This window comes from Rhinichthys klamathensis, unplaced genomic scaffold (genome assembly GCF_029890125.1).
Source record: "Rhinichthys klamathensis goyatoka isolate OS25496 unplaced genomic scaffold, OSU_Roscu_1.1 h1tg000011l_1, whole genome shotgun sequence".
Classification (NCBI taxonomy): Eukaryota; Metazoa; Chordata; class Actinopteri; order Cypriniformes; family Leuciscidae; genus Rhinichthys; species Rhinichthys klamathensis.
The window spans coordinates 813,423-834,252 of record NW_026606564.1 but is presented as its reverse complement, the minus strand read 5'-3'; the positions used below and the strand labels follow the sequence as shown (position 1 = coordinate 834,252).

General features: G+C 36.7%; 1 protein-coding gene and 1 long non-coding RNA gene across 4 annotated transcripts; one reads left to right on the top strand and one right to left on the bottom strand.

Moving 5' to 3' along the window:
• vps4b (vacuolar protein sorting 4 homolog B) lies at positions 1–19,892 on the top strand. 3 transcript variants are annotated; one of them, XM_056263076.1, is made up of 14 exons: positions 1–142; positions 3,314–3,425; positions 3,507–3,607; positions 4,882–4,941; positions 8,691–8,802; positions 9,045–9,192; positions 12,225–12,286; positions 14,363–14,482; positions 15,083–15,239; positions 15,809–15,957; positions 16,259–16,340; positions 18,260–18,479; positions 18,599–18,739; positions 19,536–19,892. In XM_056263076.1, exons 1-14 carry the CDS (start codon positions 122–124, stop codon positions 19,635–19,637), a joined length of 1,587 nt encoding a protein of 528 aa, XP_056119051.1. In that variant the 5' UTR covers positions 1–121; the 3' UTR covers positions 19,638–19,892. The 3 variants fall into 3 exon arrangements, with proteins under 3 accessions (XP_056119051.1, XP_056119056.1, XP_056119064.1); XM_056263081.1 differs by lacking the exon at positions 4,882–4,941; XM_056263089.1 differs by lacking the exons at positions 1–142; positions 3,314–3,425; positions 3,507–3,607; positions 4,882–4,941 and adding an exon at positions 7,918–8,095.
• A 281-nt stretch (positions 19,893–20,173) lies between these two features.
• LOC130096590 (uncharacterized) lies at positions 20,174–20,556 on the bottom strand. The gene is made up of 2 exons (XR_008808196.1): positions 20,287–20,556; positions 20,174–20,256 (listed from the first exon to the last, which is right to left on the bottom strand). It is a non-coding gene; the product is annotated as an uncharacterized LOC130096590 (long non-coding RNA).
• Between the last annotated feature and the right edge of the window lie 274 nt (positions 20,557–20,830).

Below are 20,830 nucleotides of genomic sequence, written 5' to 3'. Positions count from 1 at the left end.
TCAATCATTATCATGCCTGATCTATGAGTCGAGTGGGTGTCAACAAACTCGATACAGTCAACGCCGACAAACTACCGAAACTTAGCAGTGACCGATTTGACACACAACAAATCAGCGTGACATGGAGCCTACAAATTTACAGGTAAATATAAACATTCAGAAATCACCAATAAATGTGATGGCAATGTGAATTCACCAAGTGTTATGGTTTGTAATGTTTAAATGCCGTAATCATTTTCTTCGTAAAAGTATAGAAACCACTTTCACATTGACCACTCTCGCAACCATTTTAAAGAATGAAGTTGGAGTGATTTAAGTTATCTTTGAGTACGCAGGTCAACGTAATGACAGTGGTTATGTTTCAAAACCTAGTGAGCTGCCTGCTTAGACAGCAAGTATCTGTTAGTGGTTTCGAAAGCTCATAGGATGCCTTCAAATTGCTGGCAAAGGCAGGCAGGCAGCTTTATAGTTTTTGAGCGGCGACCATACTAACACCGGATATTATTGACATATCGATGATATTATCAGTCCAGGAACAATTTTGCCGTTGAAGTGTGACGATTACCTGAAAAGGATTTTCAAGACGTCACTCATCCCCCGAAAGGAAACTTTTATAAAGAGCAGACCGTTGCCATATTCACTGGTGCATTTAACATAGCCTATTCGTGTGGTTGATTTTCATCTAACAAATCATTACACAGGCACATTTATTAATAGTCATATTATATGATATTCAAGATAATGATGTCAAAAGCCACATTATATATCACTAGACATTTTTGTTACATTTTAGATTTTTAAATAAATAGGCTCACTGATTCTTGAGAGTCGGGACAAAACACGTTTTAAAAAACTTTTAAAAAAATACACACTATATCAATTAGAGTTGGTATGTTTCTGCAGAGAAAGGTCTTAGCTATTTAACCTTGTAAAGGAACAGGTTCAAAATTAAAAACACATTTTTAACAAATAAGCATGTTTCCCTTCAGAACTGGATTTGTGTCAACTCTGTCAGACACACTAAAAAGTATACAATTTTAATTCTTCCAATCCGAAAAGAATCTAAATTTCTGAAGTATATTGTAATAGTGTTTAGTTACTCTGATATGTAAAAAAAATACAATATATAAACTTAAGTTGTGATTTCACACTATTCTGAAAACTCAGATTTCTAAATATTTGCATTTCCAAACTTTGATTTTAATTTCAATATTGTAAAAACAAATTCCTTAAATAAATAAAACATAAGATGATGTAGATCAGATGGTCCTTTATTACAAAAACAACATAAACTGAAGGAAGAAAATTTTTCCCCCCAAACAATTTACAAAAACAAAAACATACATCCAACGCTGTTGATGAAGATCTGACGGTGTTGATGAAAAACTGACGGTGTTGATGAAGATCTGACGGTGTTGATGTAAAACTGACGGTGTTGACAAAGAATATGTGTGCATTGTGATTATTGAACAGATGTGCTCTTTAAACTACTACTAAAACTACTCCTTGTTATTAGAGTATTGAACTTACTGTAAAGCAAACTATAAGCACATACACCGTTTCCAACTATTATAAATTACACCGTTTCCAACTTTAAAAAAAACAAAACAATAAGTGAAACCAGGGGCCCTCCTCCCCCTCTGTTTTCATCTACCTCCCCTATACCACTTCCTGCTCTACTTTTTCTCATCCATCTCTTCTCCTCTTCCTTTCCTCCTTTGTAAGTAGTCATTTACTTTAAAGTGGCGTGTGCATATGTGTGTGTTTGGGTGTGTTGGATGTGTGATTGCCCTGCACTGCCTACTTTATACTGGGTGTGATCTTAAATTGACATTCCTTGACAACAATACTGCAACACATAATCTGTAGCTTAGAATCAGGTTCAATTAGCTTACTTAAGATTTCATTTTTGTCTAACCTGCGCTTATGCCTTGAGCAGCAGGCGTCGGACATGCGTATGGTTAAATAATGTAATGCATGCTATGTATGTGCATTTATGTGCAAATAAAACCCTGAAATAACAGTTTAACCCTTCACTATATTCACAAATAATATTATATTCGCACATTAAGAGGTTATTGGTGGATTTGTCAACTCCGTCAGCTTACAGGTCAACTCCGTCAGACATAGAACCTGACGGAGTTGACGTCTGACGGAGTTGACGTAAGGGCATGTATTTTCCCGCCAAAACATGTATTGTACACTGCATCTAGGTAGTTTTTCCTCAGTTGCTAGCTGTCCCAATAACCTCACTAAAATGCTTAAATTCAATCCACTATGGTTTAAAAAAAGTATCTTAACAGAAAGATGGTATTGACATGGTGCAGCTGTGACCATAGGAATATTGACATTGTTTGTCTAAAATATAAAAAAATGTAAAACGTACCAGAGCATGTGTGGTAGTGCTGCATTCACCACAGACAGGGAGATGAAAAGGGGTCCTCAAGGATATAGCTGACCATGCTATTTCCTGATTTAAAGAGCTTTATGAAAAAATCTGATGGAGTTGACAGAAACTGAGGACACAACTTTAATAGGCAGATATTTATGGAAAATATTGTTTGATGTTCACTTAATGCATTGTTTTTTATATTTATACCCCTTATTTTTTATTTGATATATATGTTTTCACAATTGTAGAGCTTTTTAAAAGTTTTTTGGGATGGTTAATATTGTAACCTCTTGCTGAGGACAAGTGCAATAACATGGACCATCTAACCACAGACCATACATTTTAACAACTTTTCCCCAAAAAGATAAAAAAGTTTATTCTAAAAATCAGATAGGTATATACAATTCCTTTAGATTTAACCTTGTAAGTATGTCATACATGATGAATTTCTTAATTTTTGCTATAAATTAGACTTTTCTTTGTGGGACATGTTTTGTCCCGACTCTCAAGAATCAGTGGGCTAATATTCTGAATCTCTATAAGAATCATGATAATCTGAATTCATTATTATTCAATTATGTGCCTTATCAGATTCATTATCATTTTAATATCTATTAAAGTTAAGTGTCACTGATATATTTGTACTTCTAGTCACAAATCACTTCATATTATTGATTGACTCAACACAACCATGCTAACAGTTACATAATTGTTGCATTATTTATTCATATTTAAATATTAAACTACATGCTGTGTAGTGATGCTTTATTTATGTACTCACTTTAAAATCTCTGCAAGATGTACATACAGATCTTACTCACCTTGTGATTATGTGTCTCAAAAATGTCTTAAATGTATAAAAGTCAGGTGTAACTATAATGAGTAAATCGAAGTTAATATAATACATGCTTCATTTCACAGAAAGCTATAGCTGTAGCCAACAAAGCTTCACAGGAGGACCAGGATGGAAATTATGAGGAGGCTGTTAAATCTTATCAACATGCAGTGAAATATTTTCTGCATGTAGTAAAACGTGAGTGCATAATATATACAGTTTACAATGGTGTCTTGTCATTTTCTTGCTAATTTAACCCATTGTTTTCCATACATTCAGGTGAACCACAGGGTAAGGAGGGGAATCAGAAGATCAGAGATAAGTGTAAGCAGTATCTCGACAGAGCAGAAGAGCTCCAAGTCTATCTTGATAACAAAGAGGTTACTATCAAATTGTCTCTTTGTGTATTTATGAATATGTCCAAGCAGTCACACTTTATTGTGTGACAACTTAGAAATTCCGAAAGATCATGCTGGAAGACATGATCGTTTAGAAATGTGTGATGTTTCCTTGTTATGTACAGTCTTGATAAACTGCCTGTCTCCTGTTTAATAACAAATACTGGACACTAACACATCTTTGGTCAAATAGTAAAAAACACATTTTGACCAACAATTTAAACCACTTTGAGAACACTAACAGTGCATTGAAGCATGGTGGCAGCATCATTCTGTATCATGGACTGAAAAACATGCAGTGGGAAAATTAAGCTAAGTAAATAAAATGCTGAAGGGAAAACGATATGTGGTCTGCAAAACCACTGGACACACTAAAGTAGTTTCAAATCAAATGGAACATTATAGACATGGCCTAATGGTAGTGCAAGAGCTCCAACACATTATGCTGTGCTCACTTAAAGGGATACTCCACTTTTTTTGGAAATAGGCTCATTTTACAACTCCCCCAGAGTTAAACTGTTGAGTTTTTACCGTTTTTGAATCCATTCAGCCGATCTCCGGTTCTGGCGGTACCACTTTTAGCATAGCTTAGCATACATCATTGAAGTGGACAAGACCATTAGCATTTCTAAAAAAAAAATTATTCCTATATATTTTTCCTATTTAAACCTTGACTCTTCTGTAGTTACATCGTGCACTAAGACCGACGGAAAATGTAAAGTTGCGATTTTCTAGGCTGATATGGCTAGGAACCATACTCTCATTCCTGCGTAATAGCGTAATTTTTAGAAATGCTAATGGTCTTGTCCACTTCAATGATGTATGCTAAGCTATGCTAAAAGTGGTACCGCCAGAACCGGAGATCGGCTGAATGGATTCAAAAACGGTAAAACTCAACAGTTTAACTCTGGGGGAGTTGTAAAATGAGCCTATTTCCAAAAAAAGTGGAGTATCCCTTTAAGGGTGGTGTGAGTTTGAATCCAACTAGCAACATTTCCTTTTCTCATTTACTGTTCCTGGAAGCCAAAATGTAGCGGGGTTAGAGATCACTGTATATTATATGTATTATATTATTATTTTTTAAATATTTGAAGTTGACTTTGCTTTGACGGGGTTGTGAACTGCTTTGACCTTTGACCTCAGTCTCTAATCTTTTTTTGTTTTACTGACAGCAGGAGAGGGGTCTCACCGTATTCTCTGTGAACTGAAATGGTCTGCAAATTAAATTATGTGATTGTGTGATATTTGTGTGTTAGAAAGATAAACAGCAGTGGACTCAGGACAGAGCCCTGGGGGTCTCCGGTAGTAATGAGCAGGTAGGAGTCTTACTTTGTATCCTGACCGTGGTCTGTTGCTTAGTCTTAGATTCAGTTGCAGAGAGAGGTGCTTCTGCCAGGTATGCCATGGCATCCTGTGGTTTTGCTTGTAAGTAGCCTATATTTTTGGGGCATTATTGCATTATGTGCCAAGTCTCTTAAAACACTACGAGTAAGTGCAATGTGGTAGTGTGTTTGTAAAACATTTTATTTCAGCAGAACACAACAGATAATGTTGAATGCTCGTAAATAAATAAAAAAATGCTTATTGCAGTCAGAAGGTGTAGTTATGGCAGATGAGCTGTTAGAGCTGATGACGGCATGCTAATCAGCAAAACCTTGACATCTTGATCTAAAGGTCTGGTCATTTAATTTATTTTCTAATGTAAAAATGTAGTGTCTGGAAGGCAAGTGAGGTGGTTGTTCTGCCATTAGGCAGTGACGCATTACATGCTTTTTCACCATGGGGTATTTTTGTTGTTTTAGTTTATTTTCAGGGTGTTGGCTTTTTTTTTTTTTAGGTCTGGTTCTTTTGCAAGTAAAAAGTTTAGTCTTTGCTATCCTAATTACCCATATGTCACCAGATCTGACAGCAGTATCATAGATTATAACAGATATTGAAACTCAGCCATGGCTCCAGGTTGTGGGATATGGGTGGGTTTTCAGGGACCTGGAGGGGCCAATGTATGAGTATTGGCCCCTGAGTATTGGAGTATTTGGTGGCTAAAGGTACAGTAACATTAGCAACATTTTGTGTGAAAATTAGCTATGTTTTCAGTTGGTATAAAGCACAGCTTACACAGAAGTAACTTTCAAACCAAGCAGCTGTCTGTTGGTTGACAGGGCGAATCCACATGACCAACAAAATCTGTGCGGGTGAATCTTCCACTCTCACACTCTAAATTGCAAATTGCATTGATTCCTATTTAAAAGACTGGATTTTGCATCGCTCAGTGTGACAGCACCTTAATTCATATGAATACGTAAAATCTCAATTGTGTATTTTCGCAGGATCTGCTTACCATCTGCTGATGGTCAGATTTAGAGGTGGACCATCATGCTTATTTTTCTTTTTCGTGCTAAACTGTTCATAAAAACCTTGATGGACCATTCTCTAAATTTGCTGATATTTAATATTTCTCAGCTACCAATATTATCTCACTACAGTTATTTTAAAGTGAAAATTAAATGTTGTTTACATCCGATTGCACTGGTGTTTTAAGGGGACCGAATGAAAATTAAGAAGGCTTGGTGATGTCAAGTTTTGGAGACAAGCATTTTTTTATTTTTTTTATTTTGTGCATCGATGAATCATGTGCAATAAGGCCAAAACATTTTTTGTCACATACAGCAAACATCTCCTCGCTATCCGCTAGCTGCCTGTCCCCTGAACACACTGTAAAAAACCGCAGTCTCTGCAGACACCCCAGGCTCCACAAACAGCAACAAAAACAAACTGGGCCAACCCGCACCACGAAACATAACAAACAGTTCCAGCCAATCACCGACAAGAAGGATTTGGGGGTGGGGTTTGGGGGGTTAGTGCGCGATGAGGAGGAGGGAGGGTCTAGCTAGCCTCCGTTTTGTTTGACAATACTTCGAACGTCAACAAGATGTGACGTCACCCAACATCGCTTTAAGAAATTGCATATTAAGAAAATATAAAGGGTCTACTTTGATTTTATGTTTATTATAAAGGCAGTGGACCACTGACACTTTTTATACTTTCAACATTTTGTATATCCATTGTCTGGTTATACTACATTGTATTTATTGTCTGTTCCATAACTCTTTTTTTTTTCATTTACTGTGGTGCCTTTTTGTTATATGTCACAACATGATTCTAAAAGAAACAAGCGTAATATATTTATATTATTACTAGCCTGTCATATTGCAATATAATACCTGACAATGTGTAAGCAATGTTATGGCTCATGATAGTAGGTAACCTTTCAGTTTGACAATAGCAACACTTGTTTATAGCTCAGTTATCTTGCTGATGACTTCAGTCTTTTGGTAGCTATATCACTATAGTAACACACTGGCCTTTCTGTGTAGCTGTGAATGTTCAGATTTCTAGTACAGAAGCCAATATAATAATAGTGTTGAGACTGGAGTTAGTTATCACACTTCTCAGAGTGGGCTGGGAAATATAGTTTACATTGACCACTATGCGGGGTAAGTGTTCACATGGGAACTGGTCATTAACTGGTCATTAGTCTGTTATAGTCTAGAGACCAAATGTGTCCAATCAGTTGAGGGAAAAAATGCCTGTGGCATAATTAATTAAAATTAATGTAATGTAATGCAAAACAAATATTAATATATTTTTTTTGGCAAACATTAAATTATTAAATTGGATTAAAAATAATATCTTCTGTTCTGATGTTTGAAAATCTGACATACAAAATTAGTCAGTGTGGTTTTATTGTGTTCACTTATTTACCCAATAGATATTAGAAAGAAAACAAATCAAGAATATCAAGTGCTTGAAACCAGCATCAACACAAAACCACTAAAGAAAACAAGCATTTGGACCTTTTACAGTCTATGATTTGGACCTTTGACTATAAACCGTATAGTTGCTCAGAAAGCCCATAGATTATAGATTCCCTAGTCTCAGTCTCCCCAATTAATTGGTTTCAAGTAACTGTAATCATTGTAACATTGTATATTCAATAGCTTACAATCAAATGGTTGCAGATGATTTGTACACAATCTTATATACAGGCAGGTCAGGCAGTTACACTTCTTATGTTTGGTGGCATCAGCTTGAGAGAATCCTTTTGTTTTTACCCACAATACTTCTATTACGTAAGAATTACTCCTTTATTTTTGTGTTCCTGAAACCAAAGGCATTTTTCCAGGGCGCGCCAAAGAGGCTTGTCTTACACGTATGACGCATGACATTTCTGGAACACGTGAGCGAGGAGGCGGAAGTGACATTCGACATTTTAATGCGGAAGTTGTTTTTTCCTCTGTTATTCAACGATCTCAAAACTAAGCACTAAAAAATCATAAATCTACAATCCTTGTTGTTTGTTTGTTAAATCGTGTCTGTGACAGTTAATATAACACTGTCTTTATATTTCCGAAACACGTCGTACGTTCTTGATTTTTTTCAGCCACTATGGCTGCCAACAACAACTTACAGGTAAGTTAGCAAACAAATTAGCTCATACTTTTTCAACTGACAGCAAGAATGTTAACTTACGGATTTAATTAAGATCAATACTTAAGTCTTGAGCAATTTGTAAATTCATACGTTTGAATGCAATGACTTTGTAGTAAACAACATGGAGAAATGATCGCTCATCTCTTATACCAGAACCCATAGTGTTTTCTTTTACTTGTTAAATTTATATAACTTACTAACAAACCTGTCAGGGTCGTAATCAGGCTTAATTGATTGTACGTGAGATTATAAATGGCATTTTGAACGTAAATAAGTCAGGTTAAGATCAGATGAGCTTAACGATACGGTTGGGTTTGACCATTGTCTTGTGTGAAGTTTAGATCTAAATTTAGTTTTATGTTTATGAATACGCCTATTATTTTTAGGCTCATTGTTGTGGTGAACTTCTAAGCATATAGAGGACTGATGCCACATCCTTCATTTTCGTTGTGAGGGTTTGCTGAAGTGTCTAATTTATTTGCTTGCATATAATCATGATTGAAATCCCCCATACAGTCAATGTTAAGACAATAAAACTGCATTAATTAACAATACTATGATATTTACCACACAGAAAGCTATAGATCTGGCCAGTAAGGCATCTCAGGAGGATAAGGCCGAAAACTATGATGAGGCCCTGCGTTTATATCAGCATGCTGTTCAATATTTCCTACATGTTGTCAAATGTAAGTATGCATCACAAATTTGTTTATATCATCCATCAAGAATAATGATTTTAGCTACGGAAAAACTATATTATTCCTGTCATATTATTTGTTTTTATCCAGACTGTAATAGTTTGATTGTTGCTTTATAGTTGCACATTCTAATTTATCAGTATGTATAAGCAGAATACATCACAACAGGGAAGGCTTTCTATATCTTTAACTCTTTATTTTTTATTTTTTTAATAATTATTTTTACAAAGATGAAGCACAGGGTGATAAGGCCAAACAAAGTATCCGGGCCAAATGTGCCGAATATTTAGACCGGGCTGAAAAGCTGAAAGAGTTCTTGAAGAAGAAAGAGAAAGCCCCTGCGAAACCAGTGAAGGAGTCCCAGTCCAGTGACAAAGGGTGGGTTTGACTGAATAAATACAAAAACATATATGCATACATTTGAAATGTGTGCTCGATTTCTGTGAATTGGCTAAATATCAAAATGACAAATATTAGCCAATTGTTTCTGAGCACAATAACATGTCCAGTCTGAATGCCCTACTTAAAAATGCATATAATCTGGCTCTGGTAGAACCCAATTGTGAAGAGCTTCCTTAAGGCTGACTAATCGATTGGCCATTCAGATAACCCATATTTATTTAAAATAGTAGTTTTGCATATCCCTAACTGCTAGTGTGTGTTCACATGTCAATACAAAGACATGTTAGCTACTGAGACTGTTGCACATTTATCACACCTAACATTCAAATTTGTAATATATTTTTTATTTTGTAATACATCATTTCACATTGAATCTCCAAATTAATGTAGAAATAACATAAAGAGGGTATATATTTTAAATATTTTATTCTATTTAAAACATATTTATTAGGGCTGTCAAAATGAATGCATTAACGCACTGGCTTATTTATTTTTTCAGTTTAACGCGTTAATAATATATTACACGCAATTAACGCAGCATCCATTTTTTCCCGTCATCCATTAGCTAGTGTTACATAATATGTTGAAAAAGATGACATTGAACAAAGAAATATAATATTTTTATATAAGTACTATGAATGAAGGCTAATATAACAGACAGCAAAACCGCTATTGATGTCTCTATTAAATGGAAGTTGTCTTGTATTTTAATAAATAAGGTTGCAGTCACATTTTTCTCACCATTCTCGGTTCCAATTTTATACCACAACATACAGGTGCTGGTCAACGAATTAGAATTATTTTAAATAGTGCAATCATGAAATTCTTTGAATGCATTTTTTGTGCAGAAAGCAAATCAGGTGTTCACCGCACCTGTCCTACTCGTTAGACTAATCACAGAACTCGTTATCTGGAAAAAAATTTGCTCAGCTGAGCTTTCCAAAAGGCCCATTTAGGCCATTTAACTGTGACACTGTTGTTTTATTGAATTAGAATAATGGTGAAAGCGTTTCATTGAATTAGAATAAATGCTCAAATTTTTGTTTTCTGTGAAGAGTGTTCACTGTGCAGTATAAAGTCAGGGTTGAGTAGAATTTCTAAGTTGTAAAATCAATCATGGGTAAGCAGCGCGACCTCTCAACCGGAATAGTGGCTCAAATTCAAGCCCTTCGCCAACAAGGCTTGACCCAAACTAAAATTGCTGAGCAGCTCGGCATCAGCCAGTCTTCCGTCTGCAAAGCTCTCAAGAAAAACTGCAGCAAGCGCACCAACTGTTCCGGCGTCCGAAAAACTTCTGCTCGCGACAACAAGCAGCTGAGAAAGATCGCAGTCAGCAACCGGTTCAAGTCCACTTCCGAGCTCACCGACTTGTGGAACAAGCAGACCGGCGCTGACGTCTCCAGATCAACCACTTACCGTCGTCTGCGCGAACTCGGCTTCAAATCTCGCGTTCCAGCAGTAAAACCGATGCTGAACAAGAAACAAATGGTGAAACGGCTGAAGTGGGCCAAAGAACACGGCGAGTGGACTGCTGAAGACTGGCAGAAAGTGGTCTTCAGTGACGAATCACGCTTCTGCATCTCCTTCGGTGACCAAGGTCCTCGTGTCTGGCGTCGTGGTGGCGAAACCTACAACCACGAGTGCGTGAAAAGATCCGTCAAGTTTCCCCAGAGCGTTATGGTCTGGGGATGCATGTCCGCTCGAGGTGTAGGGAAACTCTGCTTCCTCAAGAAGACTGTCAATGCTGCCGTATATCAAGATGTTCTGGAAACGTTCCTGATTCCGACTGTTGAGGAACAGTTTGGCGAAGAAGACTTCATATTTCAACAGGATCTTGCACCGGCTCATGCGGCAAAGTCGACCAAAGATTGGTTCACTAAAAAACAGCTTGAAGTTTTGGCATGGCCGGCCAACTCGCCTGACCTCAATGTCATTGAAAGCCTTTGGGCCATCGTCAAGCGGAAAATTCGCGACAGAAAGCCTACTACGCTGGACCAACTGAAGCAGAACATCGCCACTGCCTGGGAAGCTGTGAGTGCGGAAACTTGCGACAAGCTGGTCAAATCGATGCCGCGGAGACTTCAGGCAGTCATACAAGCCAAAGGGGCAGCCACAAAATACTGAGAAAGTGATGATTGTAATTTTAATAAAAATTATTGCAATTCAATGAAACGCTTTCACCATTATTCTAATTCAATAAAACAACAGTGTCACAGTTAAATGGCCTAAATGGGCCTTTTGGAAAGCTCAGCTGAGCAAATTTTTTTCCAGATAACGAGTTCTGTGATTAGTCTAACGAGTAGGACAGGTGCGGTGAACACCTGATTTGCTTTCTGCACAAAAAATGCATTCAAAGAATTTCATGATTGCACTATTTAAAATAATTCTAATTCGTTGACCAGCACCTGTAAACTATTTGCCTAACTAATATACAAGTCAAACATTTTAAAAAACAAGTAAACAATCAGTAATACAATAAGAATAAATAAACAAACTACCAGCAATAGCACAAATAAATACAATAGAACAAATATAATGAACAGTAATGAAATAAACATCTTTAAAACAATATTTTTTGGTAGGTTCAGGTAAGAAATACAGAAATTAAAGAAAAATTCAGAAAAACTTCAAAAATTGAATAAAGTAATGAAATATTAAATAACATTGCATAATCTTCAATGTATGAATGAAATAATGATTATTCTAATTAAAGTAACTAAAGTTAGCAAGAGAATTTTCTTTCGTTCTTTGATTAACATTAATGAGACAAACAGAAGCAGGTTTATTAGCCAGCTGTCACTTTAAGACCTGACGCACATGACGCGGATCTAACGCACATCCCATCTTCTCACAACTCTTTACATTCAAGACTGCATTTACGAGAGTACTCAGAAACAATTTTTGTGTGTTTTTGTCAGTTTAAGTGTGATAGAAAAGAGAGATCTCATACCCATACTGTCTTTAAAGCGGCTTTTTGCGCGCATTTCACATTGTGTTTTTAACCCTAGGAATGAGAGCGATGGAGAAGGAGATGACCCAGAGAAAAAGAAATTTCAGAATCAACTCTCAGGTTAGTTATCCCCCATTCCCCATATTCCACACTTTCAGACACTAAAGCTGCAGTCCGTAGCTTTTCCTCTTTGTCGCCATCTCTCTGTTCGAAATCTGTAACTGCAGTGATTCGCGGAATTATCATCTTTACGTGGGTTGTAAATCGGCATGAAACCGCGCGGATGAACACAGTGCTTTGAGGCGAGTGGTGCTGTCAGTCACCGCGCTGTGTGGATACTGTCAAACAGAATCACAGATTCACTTTTTGAAAGTTTGACCAACATAAGAATTTTCATTAGAAAATGTCTTCTGAACAAGTAAGTAACATCCATTTTTGTTCTGACCAACTAAGGGGGGAAAAGCATTCGACATGATAAGCTTCGTTAGATTTAATCAACGCGATTTACAGCAACCGTGCAAATTATAGCCTACTTTGTGCTCAAATTGTTCATGTTAACAACATCACATCAGCATTGCGTGACTAATGTTAAATTTAATGTGTTTTATGGTTACCTGTGTACTTCAGAATTCATATTCTCCATAATAGCTAAACGAGAAAGGCACAACAAAGGAAACTCCATAACTGTGTGAATTAAGAAAACGTACTGTTACACGATTGAACTATTGAAATGTCTTACTTGTTCAGCAGAAAAAGCCGTCTCTTCTTCCGTTTTGAACCCCTTCAAAACACGGAGTTCACGCACTTTTCAAAAGCCCCGCCGATGTTTAATCCTTGTGTTCGCATGAGACGGTTTCTTTCTCTTTCTCTAGCCACCTTAAATCCGAAGTACGAAGTCTTTTGGGTTTTATAACTGCTGAATCTCCAGTTGACACTGATGGTTGTTGTTTGGATCTTTCTGGATGCCATAAGTTTAAAGGGATACTCCACTTTTTTTGGAAATAGGCTCATTTTACAACTCCCCCAGAGTTAAACTGTTGAGTTTTACCGTTTTTGAATCCATTCAGTCGATCTCCGGTTCTGGCGGTACCACTTTTAGCATAGCTTAGCATACATCATTGGAGTGGACAAGACCATTAGCATTTCTAAAAAAAATGACCAAAGAGTTTCGATATTTTTCCTATTTAAAACTTGACTCTTCTGTAGTTACATCGTGCACTAAGACCGACGGAAAATGTAAAGTTGCGATTTTCTAGGCTGATATGGCTAGGAACTATACTCTCATTCCTGCGTAATAATCAAGAAACTTCACTGCCGTACCATGAGAGCAGCAGGCGTAATGATATGACGCAGCGCCTGAAAATAGGCCACCTTCCGTCAACACAACGGAACTATTTTCAGGTGCTGCGTCATATCATTACGCCTGCTGCTCTCATGGTACGGCAGTGAAGTTTCTTGATTATTACGCAGGAATGAGAGTATAGTTCCTAGCCATATCAGCCTAGAAAATCGCAACTTTACATTTTCCGTCGGTCTTAGTGCACGATGTAACTACAGAAGAGTCAAGTTTTAAATAGGAAAAATATCGAAACTCTTTGGTCATTTTTTTTTTAGAAATGCTAATGGTCTTGTCCACTTCAATGATGTATGCTAAGCTATGCTAAAAGTGGTACCGTCAGAACCGGAGATCGGCTGAATGGATTCAAAAACGGTAAAATTCAACAGTTTAACTCTGGGGGAGTTGTAAAATGAGCCTATTTCCAAAAAAAGTGGAGTATCCCTTTAATTATGTAAAGTACTGCGAGAAAAGCCTATACATCTAAACATCTCGTCACGCGCAGTATAGCCAGCTATCCGAAACTCCTTCTTTATGTGTACGGGTGTGACGTAATGACGCAAAGACATGCTCGAATTTCCCGCGGAAACCCACCAGTACCACTGGAATTAAAATCATTATTACAAGCTAACCGTTTTGAATCTAGCTATGGCAAGCAGAGAGTTTTGAACACTGGCAGAATAAGTTTTTTTTAATATAATTATTTTGGATTATTTTTAACTTAAAAAAGTTACGGACTGGAGCTTTAAGCAAAAACAGTAATTTTTTTGTTAATACATTTGATATTTCTTCGTTTTAAATTCCAACAAATCTCTGTTAAATCTTATTGACTGATTCAAAGACCGGCTCTTCTGTCACAGGAGCCATTGTCATGGAGAAGCCGAACATTAAATGGAATGATGTCGCCGGGTTGGAGGGCGCCAAAGAGGCTTTGAAAGAAGCCGTCATTCTGCCAATCAAATTCCCACATCTCTTCACAGGTAAGTGGCTTTTTCCTGCCTGGGTTAAGAATATAAATTAATGGGTTAATGCTTTCATGTAACACTCTTAAAGTTTTAAGTATTTAATGTTCATCAATGCCAATATGGCCCTGTTTACACCTGGTATTAAGATCTGTTTTGGTCGATCGGATCACAAGTAGACGAGGGAGACACAATCCTGTTTACACCTGGTGTTTTAATCCGTCTTTTTTTGTCTACTTTTAACCACTTCTGTCCTGATTTCTTCCAGGGGAGGGTCTATGTAAATGTATGAGTTTTTTCAGATCTTTCGATCTAATGGATGAAAAGCTCACACAATTTACATATGAATGCGAATGGAGACAATGTAAAAACATACGGAGAGCAGAAGCTCAAAACGTTTTAGACCCCGTTTACACCTGTATTTAGCGTTGTCCACTTGTGATCCGATCGACCAAAACGCATCTTAATACCAGGTGTAAACAGGGCCTAAGTGTCTTGTGCTTTGCTCAGTAGTTTGAACCTTGTGTAAAGGGATAATTGATGGCTGTGGGTGTATCCAAAACTACAACTGTACCAATACTTCATGACAGATAACGATACAGATTGTTTCGGTCTCAGGTAAAAGAACTCCATGGAGGGGCATCCTTCTGTTCGGGCCTCCGGGAACAGGCAAATCTTACCTGGCCAAAGCCGTAGCGACAGAAGCCAACAATTCCACCTTCTTCTCCATTTCCTCCTCAGACCTGGTATCCAAATGGCTGGGAGAGAGTGAAAAGTGAGTCTTGTGAGGAATGGTGATGGTTAGCTTTACCTAAGAGTCTGGGAGTTTGCTAGAACGTGAACATCTGAAATATGTTTAATATATTTGTAATAATCAGCTGTTTGTAAAGTGATAGGCCATAATTGGTAAAAAAAAATTAAAAAGTCAAATGCATTATCATCATTTTAAAGTAGCTATTACATTTTTTTAGTCAACATATGCCATACAAAATAATGGATAGAAAATGAAGTGCCACACTGCAGAAACTGTATGGAAGGTGCATCTGCATCTGTGGGGTTTTGGACAGGTTTTGTACAGGTTTTATGAGGATCTTTGAACAGAATTTGGTATCGAGCAACCTTGACTCACCAACTGACCTGTAAACGAAAGCCAAAATGCTTAAAACATTTAATTTTTTATGGCTTTATAATTAGTTCTTATGGCTGTACATTCTGTATAAGTTTAGGGAATGATACAGAATACTGGAAATATCTACATTTCTGATTGTTAAAGTTGCTTGTCACCTGATTAAATGGTTAAAATGGTGTCACGTGATGTCTAAACGTGTCCTTTTATCCCCACAGGCTGGTGAAGAACTTGTTCACGTTGGCCCGAGAGCACAAGCCCTCTATTATCTTCATAGATGAGATCGATTCACTCTGCGGCTCCAGGAGCGAGAATGAAAGTGAAGCAGCTCGCAGAATCAAAACAGAGTTTCTGGTTCAGATGCAAGGTGAGAATACGTTATGACCGTCTGTTACAGGGATGTCAAATCCTGCTTCTGAAGAGTTTACAATGTGTTTTTCAGATAGAATTGTGTTTGAATGTATTAATAAAACAAATATACTGTATGTATTATACATGTTATAGAAATGAATATCAATTTGTATCAATTCATATCATTTTGAATGGAAAGATTATTTTCTTGATTTTTTTTAATTCCCTTTTGTCGCATTTAAGATAAAAGTAATATACTTTTAAAAAAGTGATTAAAGAAGGTTTAAGACTTCTAATGCAAATCCATGTCTTTATAGGTGTTGGGACTGACAATGAAGGGATCCTGGTACTGGGAGCCACAAATATCCCATGGACGTTGGATTCTGCCATCAGAAGACGGTAATAATTTGTTTCCATGAGTGACTGAATTACCATGATGAAAACTGAAAGAGAGCAGTCAGAGAGGAGTGAATGAGTCTATCAGTTAAAGATTATCTCATTAAACTCTGTGCCAGTGTGACGCGTCATGTTTTGATGACATCACTCGAGTCACATCATCAAGGAACAGGTTTTTTAACTCTTGTAGTTCATGATTGAGCCAGAAACCATGAATCAGTATGAATCATGTGGAATGTTATTATGAAAGATGTACAGGTATTTTATTTATGTATCCTGACTTCGTCATACTCATATTCTAGTCAGAATGTGAGTCTGATACTGCTCCATAGGGCTTTGATTATGAGGCGTGTCTTAACCGAACCAGGGAAAAAAAAAACTCTGCACTCAATTGGATAGACCTACAACCAATCAGAGCAACGCAGTAAGTGAAGTATGTTTAGCTACGCAAAGTTGTCAACAGAACACTGCACGCACGCTGGAAGAAGTAGTAAAATAATGAGTGTTGCTTCTTTTACTTGGTCCTCCATGAGTGCGACCAAAGGAGAAACCACAACGACCACAGGGCGTTCATTGCGTCCCATCTTCTTAGCGACCATCGGAGCCAGCTGATAAATTAAACTTTTGCCGAATCCCGTGGGAAGGACGGCAAACACATCTTTCCGATCGACAAATGCCTTGATTGCAGTTCTCTGTTCGTCTTTTAAGATTAATGCGCTGTCGATTTCTTTTACAACAGACGCGATAGCGAAATCTATACATCTCAATTCTCCAGCTGCAGTCATCTCTGAGGGAAACCAGTTCAACCCAAGCGCTCTTTGAGAACGTGAAGATTACGTAACTGCAGATCATCTGTTCATCATCGTATAAAGCCCGCCCTGGCAATTTGATTGGCCCGACCATTTCTGAACCGATCATAATTACTCCTCAATGGATCGAGTCCAGACCGAACTTCCTGACCAAAAAATGTTGTGGGCGGGGTTCGGGCTGGCATCCAGGCTAATATTTATGTGGAATATTTTGAAATCCTGGACGTTTGAAATTGTGTATGGGTTGGGGTCAGAAAATGTTTTGTTTTTTGAAAGAAATGAATACTTAATTAAATTAATATTTAGCAAGGATGCATAAAATTGATCAAAAGTGACGACAAAGAAATGTTTCTAAATAATTCAATTTCAAATGAATGCTTTTTATTCATCAACGAATCGTGAAAAACATTGAAAATAATAAGATGTTTCTTAAGCACTAAATCATCCTATTAGAGTGATTTCTGAAGGATCATGTGACACTGAAGACTGGAGCAATGATGCTGAGAATTCAGCTTTGACATCACAGCAATAAATTACATTTTAAAATATAGTGAAATAGAAAAGTTTAGTTTATTTTCAAATTGTAATATTTCACAATTTTATGGTTTTTACTGTATTTTTGAAATCTAATAGATTCAGCTTTGATGAACTTAAGGGAGATCTTTTAAAAAATCTTGCCGACCTCAAACTTTTGAACTGTAGTGTATGTATAAAAAACCTAGACGTAGGTAGTGATGTATAAGCTATGATTTCCTAAACCTCCATTTGTGCTATTTCATATATTTGATTTGTTGGTAACACTTTATTTTACAGTGCCCTTGTTACCTATATTACATGTTCTTACTGTAGTAATTATAACAGTAAGTTTTGCATAATTACATACAGCTAACCCTAAACCAAACCCTATAGTAAGTACATTTTAATTAATATTACTGAGTACTTAAATGCATATTTACACTGTAACATGGACACCTTAAAATAAAGTGTGACCGATTTGTTTGACGATTGTTTTAAAATGTAATAGTAACGGCAATGAATGAGTGTACATGTCCATCTACCACTTTTAACTGCAAGTGTTTGTTCATTGTTCATCTTCTGTGTTGTTGTGTTTAGATTTGAGAAACGTATCTACATCCCTCTGCCTGAAGAGCACGCTCGCGGGTTCATGTTCAAGCTAAATCTGGGCAGCACACCTAACGTTCTCACCGAATCAGACTTCATGACTCTGGGCAAGAAGACGGATGGTTACTCTGGTGCTGACATCAGCGTCATCGTCAGAGATGCTCTCATGCAGCCCGTCAGGAAGGTTCAGTCTGCCACTCACTTTAAACGGGTGAGTCCTGCCAGACACCATTACAATGGATTAAATGAAAGCTTGTGAAATGTGTCATTAATTAATTGGAAATTAATTACCCTCCCTTTCTAACTGAAACCATTTTTTTATTTCATAAGGTACGAGGACCTTCAAGAGATGATCCAAATGTCTTAGTGGATGACCTCCTAACCCCTTGCTCCCCAGGTGACCCACAGGCTATAGAAATGACTTGGATGGATGTTCCTGGAGAGAAACTTTTGGAGCCAATTGTTTCCATGGTGAGCATGTTTTTAGTGGCATTTATGATGTTACAAAATATTTCTATTTCAAATAAATTCTATTCTTTGAACTTTCTATTCATAAAAGAATCCTGGAAAAAAATGTATCACTGTTTCCACAAAAATATTAAGCAGCACAACTGTTTTCAACATTGAAAATAATAAATGTTTCTTGAGCATCAAATCATCATAGTAGAATGATTTCTGAAGGATTATGTGACACTGAAGACAGGAGTAATGATGCTTTGCATCACAGGAAAAAAACATGAAAATAGACAAGTTATTTTAAATATTTAATTAAATTAATAATAATAATATATTATTAATTCGGATGACCTGATGTACATTATCCCTTATGTATTATTATTATTATTATTATTATTAAATATTACTGTTTTTACTGTATTTTTGATCAAATAAATGCAGACTTCATTCAAAAACATAAAAAAATTCTAACTGAGCCCAAACTTTACAAACAAAATATGTAACAAATATACAGTATACACTACCAAACGGTAGTGTTTATATATGTGTATATTGGCTATTTTGCAGCATCTTTTAATGGTTGGACCAAACAGAATAATAGTATTTATATAAAAATATTAGTGTTTCAATAGAAATAATAATAATATTAGTATTTATTAAAAAAAAAAAGTTAAAGTAAAAAAAATAGGAAGTTAATGATACAATGAATGTTTTGTTTATTTTATTTTATTAAAAAACTAACTTGTGTAGATTTGCAAGAATGTTATGGTACTTTAATCAAATCATCACTCTACTTTGCCCGTACCCACAGTCGGACATGCTGAGGTCCCTCACCAACACAAAGCCCACCGTCAACGAGCAGGATCTGGAGAAGCTGAAAAAGTTCACAGAGGACTTTGGACAGGAGGGCTGAACAGAGCCGGACTCCTGAAACCAAAGCAAACAGAATGTGATTGTAACGTCTTATCTCTTGCCCTTCACACGCCCCTCTCTTCCTTTCGTACCCATGCTCTTCCTCTGACCGACGGCCCCCCTCAGCTCAGGCTAAATGCTAGATGTAATTTGAAATGTGCATCTCTTCAAGCCCACCTCAGTTGTTTTTAATAGCTACTCTGCCTGCAAGGCTGCCATCAGTACCTTGTGACCATCATGCATCTTTCATCTTTAATCAGCGGTCTCACTCATAATAATCTGCGCTTACTGTCTGTCTATGATTAACAGTCAGAAGGGCCTACAACAGATGTCCTGTAAAACAATTAGCAAATGTAATAAGTTGTTACGTATACCCAGTGACTAATCGTTTGAAGAAATACTAATGTAACTCTTGTTTACAGTCGCATAAGTCTGAATGGACAATAATTAAGCTCCATGGCGCATGAAGACTTTTCAGCCCCATCTTAAAATGTTTTTGCTGCCTGTGCTTTGTAGAAGAACCATTTAAAGTGGCTCTTGTTTGTTGCTGCAAAGACATCTTTTTAAGGGTGCTGGTAATGAGAGTTGTCTTTTTTTCCTTCTCGTTTGAGAAAGTCACACTTTGAATCTGCATTGGCATTTGATGTAACACTTTGAGATCCCCATTTAACAATTCAGGCACTCTTTACATATACTTCATATGTTTTTGTCTCCATGTACAGCGTTACTTTCAGTATATTACTGTAAAACGTGATATTTCTTCACTGAGTTATGAGTTACATTATATGTTCAGGGGCCAGCGTTGGACGTTTGTAAATTCACTTGCTGAGGCTCAGCACACAATGTGCCTTTTTTGCATTTCCCTCTTGTCTCTCTGTCTGTCTCACTCAATCTACATACACAGATTCACACATACTGATGCTTATTGATGGATATATACCTGTTTTTATAGGCAGAACGTTTGGGAATGATTCAATGATATTTGCACATTTCATTTAAAACTTTACAACTATATATCAATCTGTATACAGCTCCTATGCATTTATAGGGTGTTTGGTTTGCCATTTAAAAAAAAAAAACCTATTAAACATTGTATTAGAATAACTAGTATAGAAATGTTTGGTTTGTTTTAAGGATAAGGCCTGTTTGACAGTTAAAAGGGGTCTATCTTGTTCATTTTATTATTCACATGTA

Excerpts from the sequence above, each read along its gene's own strand:
- vps4b (XM_056263076.1), top strand. The coding sequence starts at position 122 with ATGGAGCCTACAAATTTACAG. Across the intron at positions 8,803-9,044 it reads TTTCCTACATGTTGTCAAAT|ATGAAGCACAGGGTGATAAG; the intron begins GTAAGTATGCAT and ends ATTTTTACAAAG. Across the intron at positions 15,240-15,808 it reads TGGCTGGGAGAGAGTGAAAA|GCTGGTGAAGAACTTGTTCA; the intron begins GTGAGTCTTGTG and ends TTATCCCCACAG.